The 17,193-nt window shown below is 40.5% G+C and overlaps 1 protein-coding gene across 1 annotated transcript in view; it reads right to left on the bottom strand.

Moving 5' to 3' along the window:
• LOC109630962 (pleckstrin homology domain-containing family G member 4B-like) overlaps positions 1 to 16,417 on the bottom strand; it is a gene marked incomplete at its 5' end in the record, with an annotated part of 36,825 nt that extends 20,408 nt beyond the window's left edge. Inside the window, one exon of the mRNA XM_020089501.2 lies at positions 16,169 to 16,417. Within this exon, the coding sequence (XP_019945060.2) occupies positions 16,169 to 16,417 (249 nt within the window). The remainder of the gene's footprint in view (positions 1 to 16,168) is intronic.
• Positions 16,418 to 17,193: the final 776 nt, after the last annotated feature.

Raw genomic sequence — 17,193 nt, 5'->3', positions numbered from 1 at the left:
CCGTGTTATCTGTCGTTCATCTCCTCTGCACATTAAAAAGAAGGAGCATGATATGACTTTATATTCTGTCCCTGTATATTTACGGTTTCTTAAGTATGTCCCACAGCCTGGTCTCTCTCAAGCAACAATGCTCATCACCACCCTCTCTGTCTTATCTTGTTACATTATCATCTAAAAACGCTGGACTCTGAGCCAGCATGCAGCCCCCACAGTGACTCGGAGGTCTGTGGTCAGCCCTGCCACACCCTGCTGCTGGGACCAAACACAGCGATGGTCACTGTGATAACATGGAGAAGGAGGAGTAGGAGGAGGAGGATGGGAAGGGAGGCAGTGGTGGTGGCTGCACAAGGATTTTTGCAGTCTCAGAAGCACTGACTGAATAACGAGCAATTTTTACTCACAGCTCACGAACCTTTAAATGATTTTGGTAAAGTGCAGCTTGTAAGCAGCAAAAATGTAAATTTATGGGACCTCGGGTTAATAAAGCTGGAAAAGCCTACAGATATATCTCACCCCCTCCCATCAGCCCTCTCGACAAAGCTATGGTAAGTTTACGTCTCTCCAGTCATACAGAGACGGACAGGTATGCAGACAAATCAATGAATTTGGTCCATACAACAGCTGTTAACAAAGACAATGGGGTCAGCAACCTTTGTTATTGATCATACAAGTTGGGTTCTACACTGGTAGCCGAAGCTAGAGCTGGGTGTTGTCTTCTGGGAGGGGGTCATGTGATTAAAGCCTGACAAAGGCTACCTCGTGACCGTCTACGCCATCGCTTACAAACATCTTGTTTCTGCCTGCAGACTAAAACACTGACCTGGAGTTTTCAAACTAAAACCAGTCAGTAATGTGGATGTGGCCTAAGAGGGAAACTTAACTGTGGCATTGGGTGGGGTCTTCTGGAAGCAGTGATTCACATCCAATGACTAAACACACACAGGCTCAATGCTTACAAAATGAGAGTGCAATGGTATTTTGATTATCTCTGCTGATTTGAGTCAGCAGCAAGCAACACTGGTCACTGCTCACACGGATAGATTTTAATGCAGACTTGAAAATGTAACACTGTAAAACCATTAATGCTTTGTTATGCGTGCATGAGTGTATTTTAACAATGTGTTTATTTGTGGCTGTATTTCCAGTATGCTGGGTACGAGTGGGTCGTATATGGACCCGTCCCTCTTCCCCGGGCGACATACTGTTGCTGCAGATTCACACGGCGCTATATAAACACCAGGATCTCTATCACTCAGCCACTGAAATAAATGACGACGCTCACATTGCTGTGGATAAGATGTCCCAGTGTGGGAGCAGAAGACGGTTTGAGTATGTCTGTCCAGTGTCATTATGAAACAGAAATAGTCTTTGCAAATTCCTGATGTCGAGCAGCTTCCTGCCCGGACAAGAACCAAATATTTAACTATGAAAAAAAAAGTATTCATAGTGACTCAGTACATTCCTGCGGGACATGCAACCCCTTATACAGTGCGTCCTAAACTGTGACTTTGGAAAGTATGTTTTGGGACATTTTTTTTAATTTCATTATATCCCCGACCTGATTTGAGGCAGGGATGTTTTGATTGCATCAACTGTGCTATTACATTACATTACATTAGCTTTTAGAACTGTTCATTATTTCCGTCCTGGATATATGTGGACAAACGTGGAGGAAAATCATTAAAACATCTACAGGAAGTGTTCAGGGGTAAAGAAATAAAGGAGTAGAAAAGTACTACAATGTACTTTGTTCAACAAATGGCAGTTTTCATTCATGTTTTTACTTCTTATCATTTATATAACTTCTGTACATCCCTCAGTTTATGAGTCTGATGAAGCATCCTCACAAATATTCCCTCTGTGTATTATTACCTAAACAACAAGCCTGAGAAATATGTGAAGCTTAATAAGCACCATGGATCTGATTTGGCCAAACATCAAAGTTTCTCCTGACACTGACATGATTTCTAAATAAGCATGAAGAGAATCAATTTCCTGTGTTTACATCTGTGCTTTTTCATCGAAGCGGACACGATGTATTTCAAAAATAGTTTCCTGCTGACCACACAGAAAAAAGCTGCGGGACAGAAAAGAAAGAAGGAAATGTTTCATCCCAGTTAATTTCATAAAAATTTAATCAGTCGAGACTTTTCAGAGACTTTGGACATCATTCCTCTTTTTTGATCTTTCTTATGACATGTAAAGATGTTACAATGTTTAAACATGTTTTCAAGATTTCAAATTTCTTGTGTGAGCTCTTGCACACCACCTACACATTGACTGTGCCATCGAGGAACACAACTATGTCAGGGCAGGTGTATAACACGGAAGTAAAGGAGGTGCAGTGTTGAGTGTGAAGTTGTTTGGATGATGCTCTCAAAAAGCTGCTCTGTGACACATAAAGATTTCTTCTCTCCGCTCAGCGTAACATTTTTGGATTAAAGCCGAACCTGAGCTTTTCATTGTCTAATTTCCCCAACTGCAAAAATCAGGACCATAGAAGTTCTCCGATATAAATAGGATTTTCATTACACTGTTTGCTACAGACCTTTATTTCCAACTTGATTAATATTTAATGAACGCAATCTATTGTTCTATGCAGATTGTGGCTAACAGGAAGGGAGGTATAGTGATACATGATACAATGTCAGATCAGACTGCTTTCTTTGTTACAGGGTCAACACTTTAAACAACATAACCTCAAACCAAACTCAAACAATTTAATAGGGAGACTTTGTGTGTGCAGGGAGGACTCCCTCACTAACAGCTACGTCACAGCCCCAGTGGTGTGTCTTCAGCCTGCGGCTCTGTGGAGCCATTCACTGAAGAAGACAACTCTCTGACTGACAACAGCTTCACAAACACAAGACAGAGAAACGCTGACAGTGACAGACCATCTTCACTATTTTTGGAATTTGTGGGAAAATTCAATTGGGCCGTAAACAGATTATAGCGCTGACGAAGAAGTTGTGCAAGTGACAAACCGCAGAACAATCAATGAGGAGCAGAGCCTCACAGCAGGAACATTACACAACATCAGCAGTGATGAAGAGTCTTTTTGTTCAAAACAGAGGCCTGAAAATCTGAGGTACTTTCACGACGAGGACACGTCACATCAAAAAAAAAAATCTGTTAATACCCCACCCCCCAGAATTACTTTTAACAACTACAAATGTATTTAAATAACTGATTAACATCATCAAGGCACTGTCTTTTCCAATGTTGTCATTTGTATTTAAGAACGTATTTCAATTATCCTCAATTTTCCTTTATTACCTCCGCTGTTTGTTAATTCTAGATACATAGACGTTTATTGTCTTTGCATCAAGTACAATGAGATTGGGCGGCTGTCCTTGCCAGTACACATGTTAAAAGAAAAGATCACATCTAGATAAATAAAAATAAAAAAAAAACAAGATATTACAGGTATATAATTAATCAGCAAGATTACGTAAAACCTGCTGACCAGATTACCATGAAACTTGGTAAAGGGATGTTAAATTTTGGTGCAGATCCAGAAGTTTTTTTATCACGTTTTTTATATTTGTTTTTTGATATTTTCACCAATTTTTAAAATACAGAAATCTGCAGCATGACACAAGAACAGAGATGAGGCACCAAATTCCATGTTTTCTCTGATGAGCTTTACTTGGCGTTGTACCTTATAGCCTAAAAGATGCACCTCTAGACGTTACAGTCACCAAAGGTTGTTTTTTCCTTATAGTGCAACATCTTGTGTCTCTCGACCTCAGCTCAGCCGGTGACACCCAAGCACAGGCCCAAACCAAATAACTCCGGGACATAAACACAGGCTCAGCGGAGCTACTGTACATGACCACCGAGGCACAGAGAAGGCCAGACGGTATATTTAGTAGCTTCACAGGGATCAGCAAATTGGAGCTTGTGGGAGGAAAACACTAATCATGACGGCCTCGATCACTCGGACGGTTTGAGGGTGGCTGTAAAGTAGCAGTCAGGAGGAAGCGAGGTCTGTGTTTAAGTCATTAAAAACACATCAGGGAATTATGAATGAGCCAGGACTTTAAGTGTATCTTTAAACTCCTCGTGAGAGAGTTAACGTGTCTGTGCTGTGTGTGTGTGTGTGTGTGTACGAGGTGTGTTATTATATCGAAGCGTGGCTGGGCTTTCACTGACACAAACATCTCATCTGTATTTAGCCCACAGCTGCACTTAGCAGTAACTCGCACCAGCAGAATGATCAGAAACGATTAACTTAGGAAAAACACAGAAAGCCCGACTAAGGTTAAGAGATTGCTGAAATTGTCTACACACTAATGACTAAAGTCATGTAAATCTTTATGAGATGCAAAGTATATTCATGTGCAGCTCTGCAAACTAAAGCTCATGAGAAAACCTTTGATGCTCTGCACTGCCCCTGAACAGGGAAATAATCAATGCATGTTTTCCTCAGAGTGAAAATGAACTCTTTATAGTCGTCCAAACCCGTGAGCAAAGTTGCCTCAGAGCCACATCAGCTCATTCATTCACTCCAAGTTACTATAACTGAAAAAGTCTTCGAGATTCATGAGAAATGTTGCTGTGTGCTCTGAATGCAGATGCTGCTGAGTGCCCAGGCAAAGCAGCATACAGTACATCCACTAGCAGTCTAAAGACTAGGAAATGATTTGTATTTTTGCAAACTGAGCTGTTGTGTATTTTCCCATTGAGTCACCGGGAAGGGACAAGATGTCTTTCTGCTGTAGAGAAAAGATGCTCTGTGTAACCTGGTCAACACAGGAACAAATACCCAAACATTGAGGTCACTACCAAAGCGGGAATAGTCGGGTTAATGGCCTCTGGTTTCAACGACATGGTAAATTTGCAGGAAACAGGGTGGGGAAAACACACACACACACACACACACACACACACACAACGCTGTGTGTGTCTTGGCAAATCAAACAGGAGAGCTGAGCGGGCATTTTAAAAATTCATCTCCCTACATCCTCCAAACAAGTGCCAAACAAAATCAGCTTTATGTACAAGCGGGGCGCTCACTCTCTCTGCAGCAGAAGTAGGTGTGAAAATAAAGTAACTCAGGAGTCATGCAGGCTAAGATTCTCAAAATCCCCAAATAAAAGAAAATGAAGATCTGAGCAAATCAAACACACCAGACGACACTAGTTTCAAACATCACCTCCCTGATGCTCCATGTGGGACCATTTCCTAACACCAGATCTGTTCTCGCTCCTGTATGACTCACATGCCAGTGAGTGGGGATCCAGGAAGGAGGCAGATACAGTGGCTGGTTTGTGAAATATGCCTCAACGCTCGGTAACCTGAGACCTTCACCTTGAATCAAAACACTCCGGCAAAGAGCAGCAGCCAGCGTGAGCCATGGCAGTTATGCTATATGTCGTACACAGACAGAGTACATGCATGTTTCGACATAAAAGGCTACTTGTGAGGACATAATGTATAAATGAGTCTGGGGGACTATTTAAAAAAAGAGCTGTGACTGTATGAGTCTTTTCAGGTGTGTTATAAAAATCAAGTTGTGTATTTTTAGATCTTCAGGGCTGAAAATAATGACTTTCATGATTTTCCTGAATTAATTTAGTTTATAAAATTACAGAAAATTGTGGAAAGTACGCTTAACATGTAATAATTTAAATCTTAACATTTGAGAATCTTGAATTAGCTGATGTTCAACGTTGAATCAAATGTATTGAAATTTAAATAAATCGACATCCATTAATCAACTCTGATCTTATTCAAATGTAGGATTAGAAGAAATCACTTATCCCTGCTCTGACAAACAGGTTAATGACAGGAAACATCATGATACACTGTGTCGTGCTGAACTTCAGCATCATTTGAGAGGTTTTCTTCATATAAACACAAGTTCTATCCACAGCTGCATATCAGCAAATGAAATCCAAACCTGCTGCATACAATGTCTTGTCACAACTGTGGAGAAAAGATGTAATCTGGGATTAAACTAAAGATTTCAAGGTGACAGCTATTAGAACCAAATCCTGTGAACAAGGCTGGAGGTGAAAGTTACTCAGCAGACAGAGCAGATTGTCACATTACCATCTTCCTTTCTGCGCGCTCTTTTTCCCATTCATCACAACAGTGGTGGCATGAAAATAATCCAAACAGAGTCACGGTCGTCTACAGAACTACTGCTCCTGCTCGGCGGCTGTTGCACCAAAATGAAATCCATTCTGCCCGGACACTCGTTCACAGCTGAGTGAGTGTGGACAACCTTAAGCCAACCGGATGAGCATTCGTCAAGTCCTCAGTCGAGCCACACTTAGTCTGTGATTTGTCTTCTTTTCCTCCCTCACTCTCTCCTCTCTCTCTGTGTTTCTCTGATTTACTGGGCTCTCTCACTCTGATTCTATGTCTCTCTGTTTGCTCTCTCCCTCTCACAGCACCTCGAGCGCCGGCCGCTATGTTTGTCTGAGAGGGGCAGAGTGACCGAACATGAGGAGAGGTGAGAGAGAGAGGGAAGGAGGGAGAGAGAGAAAAAGAGAAACAAGCTTCATAGTGAGCAGAGTTCATACAAGCCCTAATTCTGCTTCTTACACACACACACACACACACACACACACACACACACACACACACACACACACACACACACACACACACACACACACGGTCAGTAATGCTGACAGGGAACAGGATCCTTGATACCAACAGGTCAGTGCCAGAGGAAACAAAATACATATATATATACCTATATATATATACACATACATACATACATACAAACATATATACAAATTCTTCAGAGAAACATATATCTTGAAATAGTCCTCAAATAAATGTACTTAGTTATATCATATTCATAATGTATCCTATTCTACAGCCTGTAGATAATTTATACATAGATACAGTACAACTCATAGAACAGGACATAAAATATTTTATCATTTAACAACCGCAACAAACACACATAACCACTTACAAATGGGAAATGCTAAGAAATTAATTCATGTTTTTATTAAATTGAGTAGGAGTTTTAACGGAGGATTGTGGGTAGTGTAGTACTACGCCTTGACATCGTGAATATTTCTTAAAAGCATTTGATATCATTCAGACTTGTATACAAAATTGTTTCACTATTTATTCAGGGGTTACAATAATATGGATTATATTCAGAAAATGAATGAATGTTACTTCCAGAAGCAGACCGTTGAGCTCTATGGACTGGCAGGTAGACATAAATGTTGTTTAACCTAATAAAATAAAGAATGGGACATTGAGGGCCTTTGGGAAATCAACAAATAGAAATCAATCTTACAATATGTATTTTAAAATTGTTTGTTTAATCATCATTTTACTTTGTCTTCTTTACACTATATGTATATTTCACACCACTACTACTACTACTGCTACAGTACACAATATGGCAGCTTTGAGGGCCCAACTAAAAATAAATAAATAACACACAATTATCTTTTCTTCTCCCATTTCAATAATCTGTGCAAACTCTAAAATCAGGAGGGAATCAGTCATCTCCCCAGAGGGCTAACACGCTGGAAAACACTATCCAAGCCTGAGCAGCACAGTTACTAATTCTTTGATAAACTCAATACTGTCACTGTGGCACAGCAAAACCACCGTCCACCACTGCGTCTACCACTGCGTCTCTGTTACCATCACAAGATCGTAGTGAGGACATACTGAAAGAGGACGTCTGACAATGTGAACAATCAAAACATGGGAAGCAATGAGAAATGTTCGCTTCGAAGAAAAGGATAAATGACACTTCAAGATTTGTGAATCCTGAAATAAGATCAGTTTACACTAACACACAAAACAAAAACATTAGAGGAAGAAGTGTGGAGAGTCTTTAAGATATTCTGGTGACTGGGACCGAAACAAGAGAAGAGACAGAGACGAGAGAGGAGAAGTGAAGACATGAGACGGAAAGAAAGGGAAGAGACGACGTGATCGGGTGAAACATCATACGGACGGCAGCTGTTGTGAGACAGCGAGAATATCTCGTCTCTGTATGTTTGACCTGGGCATGTCAAAGTGGAGACAAAGAGTGACAGAGAGAGACAGACTGAGAGTGGACGTCTCTCTCTCTCTAACCCAGACAGTGAATCCATACAGCACATTCCTCCAGAGCTTTCTCTGCACTTTATTTCTTAGAAAACCAAAAACCCTGTATATACATGTTGTATGATTGTTACCTTGATCATTCTCAACTATGTAGGAACTGTATACATAAAAACACTGTAACTTACAATCTCCTGATGCAAATGATATTTCTTAGGTATAGTCTGTTTTAAATCTTTTCATTTCACCTTAAGTTGTGTTTTAGTAATGTTATTCATTTCATTCATTCTTTTTATTACGATTTTATGTGTTTGTTTTTCTATTTATTTACTTTACTGTGGCCATGACCAGGATGTAGGAAGGGTGGGCGTTGGGAGGGCAGGTGGGATTTTGTTGTGTTTTCTACTACAGACACTTCTACCAAGCCTTCTATTAAATGCACTGTACTGTCATGTCTGCAGAAATTCAATGAAAAAAGTTTCCCCAAACCACATAAACAAAAAAAACAAAAAACAAAAAGAAAGGTATTGGAAATACATGGTAAACTGTGTATGTGTCAAACATTATATTTTAAATTTTAGAAATAAACTGACAAAGGTGAATGTAGAGATACGATTATGATAAGTTACGATACTGATACCAGCATTAGATATGCCTCCAAAACTGCTAAAATGCAGAGTCGGGTATGAGCGAGTACGTTAATATATGTACCAATCTGATTTCAAGTATATTGGTTCCACATAAACCAGCCATTTTATCACTTTTATCGGTAAGTGCTCTTTTTAGAGCATCAAAAAGAAGTGATTTCCAACAGCGTAACGTGTCAACGTCAGCAATCTCATTCGTCATTTGAAGAACAATTACGCAGAAGACCTCGAGGAGTTAACCGAGGTGAAGGGAAAAAAGAACAAACTGCAGAAACAAATTTTGTAAACTGCAAACTAACTCATGGAGTCCATTGTTGTGTTCTTTTTCATTTATGACGGTCAAACTTAAAAATAAAGTTCTCCGGCATCTTTCTCTGTGTGTATTTGTTTAACCTGAGCCAAAAAACAAAACAATGGTCATTACTTCCATTCAGAGTTAGTGGCATAGAGTTGTTAACAGAGACTGAGTCGATGTATCATTTTGTTTTATCTGGCACTGACATGTTGATGTCAATGATCCTGTTCCCTGTCGGCATTATAGGTCAATTATGTAAGCGTGTGTGTGTGTGTGTTTGTGTGTGTGCTTGTATCACTCGACTTCCAAATGGGGCCTGAATGACAACTTCCACAGATTTATACAACTTCTTACCACTTCACAAACAGAACATTAAAAATAATAAGTCTTAACCTCAACAATACAAAACCACTGCAAAGGAAACCACAAAGTGAGAGCAAATCGTTTGTCCAAAACAACACTCTTTTTAATGTGGATATCTTTACTGTTTTCTCAGCACCAAATTTGTTTTAGTGTGCGACAATAGCCAAAGATGAAAAATTTAATTCAGTTACTTTGTCCAAACAACAATCCAGACATTTTGTTATATAGAAAAAAACACAAATCTGATGACATGAGATAAAACTGGGGTATATATATATATCATCATGTATTATATTTAAAAGGTATTTTTTATTCTATATTAGCGATAATGTGCTCCAGTGAGAATAGAAGAAAATCTCAGCTGCATCTGTTTATTCTTTGTAATGTATGTGAGGGTCACGTGTCCTCTGCACGACTTCGACTCCAGCAGCTGAGAACAAGCCCGAGGACACATGTGTGTTCATGTTGTTGTTGTCGTTGTTGTGACATACTGGCGCAATCACTGTTGTACTTATGTTCCTCCCTCTCGTCCTGCTCGTGGCTCTGTTAATGAACTGACTCCACTGGGCGACATGGCAAATCATGCACAAGTCACAAAGGGACACAGAAAGACAGAGAGAGGGAGAATAGGAGGGGAAAAAGAGGTAGAGAAGAGAATGACAGAGGATCAAATGTATATGTGTGTGTGTGTGTGTGTGTGTGTGTGTGTGTGTGTGTGTGTGTGTGTGTGTGTGTGTCAGCATGTCTTTGGCATTAGGCTTGAGCAGAGCGAGCGTGTCCTCGCCAGAGGAGAGAAGCTGTTGATTCAACTGGTCATAGCCAAGGCCTTGTCGCCCTTGTCCTCATCTCTCTGTGTCCCTCTCTCACTCTCTCGAAATCCCATTCTTACTCAGTCTTGTTCTCCCCCTCCCTCTCTCCATGTCACTCTTACATATTATTAACATTTTGCTTTAATCCCAAAAGCCCCTCCTCTCGTGCTTCTTTGTCAGGTCATCATTTTGAATCTCAATCTGCACACAAGCGGCCACACTGGTTGAAGATTAATCCTTATTCTTAAATGTTTGTGTGTTCACCCCTGCAGAGAATGAAAGCTGCTTCAGTGTGACACACGTGTAAACATATGTGAGATTCAGATGAGGAACTCTGATCCACAAACTACTACGTTCACTCTGAGGAATCAATGAAAATGCTCAAAGCTTTCCCATCTCGCAATGTTAAAGAAAGTGGAAAAAAACATGAGTTCTTGTCTGACACATACCACATCATGGAAATCAGACAAACGTTGATGAAATCACACCCTTTTGGAAAAGGTAATAAGCATAAAAAAGTGATTCTCAAGGTTTATTGTCTGACACCTCACAGAGGATAAAACATACACACATAATACACAATAAATATTAAATAAATACAATAAGATAAAAAGTATTTGCAGGTAGTGTTTGAGTTAAGTGTAGCATGACCTGTCATCTTTGTGTCCTCACTGCTTCAGACATAAAATGTCCACAAACCAAAACATGTGTATCGTAGTGTCTTTACTGTATTTGGAAGCAGAGCTGTTGTCAGAGCACATTTAAATAAGTGTGTGTGTGCTCACAAGTCTGTGTGCTTTAAACAATAGCCTTAATGGAACAGCGTGTTTAGAAGCTGCTAATCCTGAGCCAGTGATGGAAACAAATGCACCTCGAGTCTTGGCTTTCTATTTTTGTCTCCAGCATCCTCAGCACTTCAAGCATGCATCTTCCCAAGCTCTAGCTTATGGGCAGCTAGCACCTCATTACCATTCTGCAAAGCAGTTAACATAGCTGGAGAAGTGGAGATGCATTTCCTCCGTCGAGCGAGTGCGGGTCAACCCTGTGCTGCACAGGAAGTTCATGCAACTGACGGTTTTATGGGGAACTGTCCGCTTCAGTGTTTCTTTAACTTTTCTTATGGAGTCCTTCGTTAACAATGCTTTTCTGGTTTCATAGACCTGATCGTATCGCTTTACTGTGCAAGTTACATTGACCTGTAAACATACACACTCATACACCACATCACACATTCATACACTGCCAGCATGGGTAAGCATGGGGTTCAGTGTTTTGCCTAAGGACAGGCAAGGAGACTGAGAAGAGACGGGAATCAAACTTTCGACCCTTTCTGAAATATACAAACCACACACTTTTCATTCCTGACTGTGGCCTGTGAACGGTAATCTGTGGTGAGTGGACAAGGAAAACAACCGGGGAAAAAATCCCAATGGTTTTTCTGCAAACCAGCACTTAGCTGCGTCCACACTGGTTTTCACCCTGTGGTTGTCTCCAGCACAGCGGAACCTTAAATCCAATGTGAGTGCCTTAAGATGCAGTACCTGTAGTATCCACTAGATGCTGACCCTGAGCGGAGGTCAGTACCAGCTGAAATCTCAAAAGTGCAGGTCACTCTTCTATTATGTCACTATGACAATTTAAAAATGATTTTATTGATTATATCAAAGCTTTGAGGGAGTAACACAAGTGTGAGCACCACAGCATTCAATCACAGGCTGTTCGACCCACCTCACCTCCACCAAAGTGTGTTTTCCAGCTTCATGCAAGTTAAACTAATCCAACCCACAGTGGAGAACGTATACATGCACTGACCCCCTTTACAAAGGTGTAGACAGGCTTGACATGCATGTTGACCATCACTACAGTGACACCAACATGACAAACAAATGTGCTCAGTATTCCACTGGGTACTAATATTATACCACACCACCACCAAACCCATTTTTTAAAAACGGGCTGAACCAGGAGATGATCCAGGCTGTGTGATTAAACAGCGACAGCGCCAGGTTGAGAGAGGCATGAACGAGACACGTCTATTTTGGCCGTTCAACTGACTCTGAGACAACAACCCCCCCCCCACAGCCTCTTCTGAAGCGGACTCTGGTGGCCATTAATCACCATGAGCTGTTTGGGGTCACTCAGAGTGAACTGTGACTGGTGACTGGATTTTTTTAAACATATTGTTCTCGCAGAAGTGTGTGTGTGTGTGTGTGTGTATGTATGTGTGTGTGTGTGTGTGTGTGTGAGAGTATGTGTGTGTGTCACTGCAATATGATACCTACAGTAGCTGCACGAACGATCATATAACAAAATAACGATGAGGGCATGGCCTACACTGAGAAAAAAAAACTGCTACAGTTTATACATTTGGCAAAACACTGGATTTAAAGTTTCTAGCTATACATTTTTAAATCACACTCCTGATGATATACCTACATCTTGTAGCAGTACATTACTACCCAGCTGCTGTTATCTGTCTGATAATTCCAGAAATCTCTGTGTGTTTGTTTGTGGCTCACATATCTCAAGAACTATCTATATTATCTGCTTCACACATGGTATCTGTATTGTGGGATCTGTATGTGTAACCTCCCACGGATGTGCAGTATCGAATTTGGTGCGATTTGGACATGTGATAATATATCAGGCAACATTGTTGATCACAAAAACAAATGTGTTTACGACAATGGCAACAACAACTGTCTCTTCAGTTCAGGGTTCTGCGATCTGAGTCGAGCTTCACTGAACTGAAACCAGCATCACCACAGGCCAAGTTAATAGCACAATCTAAATAGGCAGGTTTGGAACTGCACTAGAGAGACATTCATCCACGGCCTTGACCCAGTTCTGGCCCGCTGGCGAGGTCTTAGACAGACCTTTATGTTTGACTCATACAGTACTTGTTCCTTGGGCTGGTACTAATGTGTGACGCCCACATGTCTACAATGTCAAGTCACAGCAGGAGTGGAGTAAAAAAAAAAAGCTGGAGATCACATCAGTAACAAATTGCAGCAGAGGCATGTTTTCCTTTGATGCATTTTCCACGTTGTTTCTTAATTTAATCGCTGATGTAAATTAACAGTTGAACATTCAGAGAACAGATAGATTAGTCTGTCATGGTGGATTTTATTACTTTTGGACATTTCATTATTACTTTGCTTCCAGTCTTTGTGCACAAATACATCAATTTCCCCAAATATCAAACTATAATTCAATAAACATGCTGACAGATTTGGTGGGACCAAGGACTGACATCTATGAGACTGAAATAAAGGGGACCATTGGACCGTGGAGGAGGCATATGTGCTTTAGTGAGTGACATTCTAGTTGTGAATCCAGTTCATCCTATTTTGTTCTTTCTTGCAAATTAAAAAAAAGTTATTTAAGAGTTATTAAAAAAAAAATATCATGTCTGAGGCTGCAATTTGACATAAGAGAAAGGAGTTCAAATGAGCATTGTCACCTTCATTGAAAACACAGTGTAAATGCTGAACATGAGTATGGTGACCTGGGATCTCTGTATGTGACTGTCACTGCTGGTGGTCTGCCCTGCAGCGCTAGGGCCACTTTCCCATGCTTCTATCTGTCTAGACAAGAACACACACACACACACATGCCAGAGAACATAATTCTGGTTCTTTCAGTTTTTTTCTCTTTCTCTCCTCTTCTACTCTTCTAGTATTTTCACTCTGGATCATGTGTTGATAAAAACGAAATCCTCCTTAACTCAAAGTGTTAATGACTCTTGGCATCTCAGGAAATAGGACAAATTAAAACCCTACCAAATTCAAAAACACAAGAGTCATGTTTCCAGTACCTGTATATAAAGCTTTATGCATCTTTATGCATATAGGGCTGTGCGATATGGCCCAAAATTATATCAAAATAAATCATTTCATATCAGTGAATACCGATAATTATGACGATAAATGTAATATTGCTGTTAAAGACAGATTTTTGCTCCGACTTCTTTATGAGCATAGAATGACAAACACTTGATGAACAGCGAAACATTTCAGAAATCTGAGGTGGACAGGTGATGCTGACCCAACACAAACAACAGCCTGGAACGTCTGAGGTAAAAGCCGGGTGGTAGAAGAGCTGCTGAGGCCTGAGAACAGCATCTAGAGGCCAGCGAGTACACCTGCACTCTAGAGGAGAAAAAACAAACGTCCCCAGCAGCTGGTTAAACAACACACACACGGAAAAAAAAGAAACGCTTCAGCCTTTTATTTATAACCTCACCCACACAGCAGAGAAGAAGCCTCAGAGCAGAGAAGACGCAGCCACTCACACAGACAGACAGTAACAGCTGGTTACTGGAGTGAAGTCTCACAGTTCAGGTCACACAGCAGCTCCACCCTACATTAGGAATAACAGCTAAAGGCCACAGCGCATATTTCTTATACTTTTATCTATACATTTCTTTTTTTGCTTACTGCTTCGCCTATAATAGAAAATAATGACAAAAGTTCACCACAAGTTTCCAGATCACAAAGTTCTGCATTAAAGTTGCATAAAAAAGCAACAGCCAAAAAGCTAAATAGATATGATTTAATATTTCTTTAAAAGGTTCAAATCTAATTTTTACGACAGTGAAGCTGAAAGAAACAGTTCTTCAGTCAAAGATGAAGATAATCTGCTTAATATTTCAAGTTTAAAACAAACACGTGTCTCCATGACTTCTGAGGACTATACATTCATTTTCTGTAGACTTAATATAACCTTTACCACATTATGTGATTTAAGTCCCCAAAAAATGAGTAATACCTGGACCACACACACGCACACACACACACAGGACATTGTATAATGATGGGACATGAAACGTTGATTTCCTTTAAAAACCATTAAAGCTTGCAGATTTGCTTTATAGAGACAAATATCTCACGAACAAGACTCCATGAGGAACAACGTGAGCTGCACAGATCAAGATCAAATATAAGTTCTTTCAGGGGGAGTCAAATCCTCAATCATGCTTATTCTGATCCACACTCTAGTGTCTCTGGTGTGGATATATCTGGCATGTGTGAGTGTGAGCGTGTGTGTGTGTCATCACATCATCACTTTTACATTTATGCAACTGACTGTCTGCAGAGCACATAGTTGGGAGGTCTCGTCTATCACCTTCTCCTTAGCTCCTGATTGAAAGAGATCTACATGGATTCATCAATCCTCTATTGATGTGAACTTTATTAGACAGAAACACAATCATCAGGGTGCTGATGTTCATTGGAAATAAGATGTTTTTAGTGTGCAGACCAAAACTGTGTTAATTCTGGTCCAGGTGCGTCAAACATGAAGCCTCTAAGGACAGATTGTGGAATGATTTCATTTTCTCTCCCAACAAGAGCCTATGTTTATTTCGTTGCCTTCTCTCTAGTCTCCCCGGCTCTTTATCATCATTTCTCTCCTCTCCAGAAATCTACAAAGTTCCTATATTTTGTTATTAATCTTTGGACGGCAGAAGAAAAAGCCTTATAATGCTCTTACATGTCCTGAAATATATATTGCTGTCTGATGATAAAGAATTTCAAAAACGTGTATCAGTTTTAATGTGATTATATAACATGTGCAGCAGCATATTATGTGATCAAATTGGAAATGAATATTGATTGATTGCATAATGCTGAAGTCAACAGAACTGTGACAGAGGAGGATCTGCAGCAGTAACACACTGCAGATACATTAAGATACATGTTGATACATGAAGACATCTGAGCCTCACCACAGGTACCAGGAGGAGACATTAAACTGTGACCTGTTCATCAAATATTCTGTTTGAAAAAAATCACCAGAGGGCAGAAAGCCACCATCATCATCATCATCATCCTCATCATCCTCATCAGTCACTCCACTGTACCAACTTTAAACTCACTCATCTCATAGTAGCAAGTGTGACATCAGTCTGTGGTTCACTATATTAACATCACCTATAAAATACATGATCGATCATATAGGTAATCGATCAGACACGACACTGACTGAACTTCATGCATGCGGCTGCTCTCTACCTTGCGTGTCGCTCCTCGTGTCCAGACTGCGGACGGTGCGGGACCCTCTGCGGGAACACGCTGCTGCGGACACCGGAGACGCTGCCCGGCTGTGCGTCCACCTGGAGGAGCGGAGGTGGAGGCCCCTCGGTCTCCTGCTGCTCCTGCTGCTGCTGCTGCTCCTGCTGCTGCTCGGCGCTGTCGCGTCCTGCTGGTGCCACACAGTCTGTCCACGAGGCAGCGGGGGCGCGCGGCGGGGACGCACGCAGAGTTCAGTGGGAATCAATGGACAGACAGAGAGAAGAGGAAGAGACTGAAACCTCCGAGGACAAGAGAAGAGTCTCTGAGCATCACGTGTTCACATGTTACACCCAATAGGATCACTCAGTCAAATTTAACATTGCAGCTTTATACTCACAACACAACCACAGAGAATTCACATGGTGGGTATATTTGTGTTAATGAATCAGTTTAACTGTTTTTATAGGCTACATCTGATTTATATGTTTGTGTCTTTAATTATCATTAGTATTATTATTGTTATTATTCTGAGTATTGAGTCTACATTGATGACCTGGTGTCTTTTTCTACAGGTGTAAGGGTAAATAAAAACATGAAACTGCAGTATTAACATTACATTATAAAAAAATTCATTGAGTAACAACTATTTATGATTAATGTGAATACTCTATAATGTTTGAGGCGGGAAACACAGTGTCAACATCACTTACTCAGTTAAAACACATCAGTTTAGGCTGATTCCTTGTGTCAAGCTTTTACATGAATTAATTTAAAGATAAGTTAATTATTGTCAATAGGATTAGTACTATTATGGTCTACTTCTCCAGATAAAGCTGCACAATAAGTCTGAGGAAATAACTGAAGTGTATTTCTTTTCTTCTCTAACTCCTGTTCAAGAGCAAAATTGTTTCCAGATAATGATCCAACACTGTAGACATGAACATTTCTGATCATCTCTCATCAGCTGAATGTGTGTTATTGTAAGAGCATGCAACAGATTCCAGTATGAAGATGCCTCACGTGCC

Source organism: Paralichthys olivaceus, chromosome 6 (genome assembly GCF_024713975.1).
Source record: "Paralichthys olivaceus isolate ysfri-2021 chromosome 6, ASM2471397v2, whole genome shotgun sequence".
NCBI lineage: Eukaryota > Metazoa > Chordata > Actinopteri > Pleuronectiformes > Paralichthyidae > Paralichthys > Paralichthys olivaceus.
The sequence above is the reverse complement of the archived record's forward strand: the minus strand, read 5'-3'. Positions and strand labels throughout refer to the sequence as shown.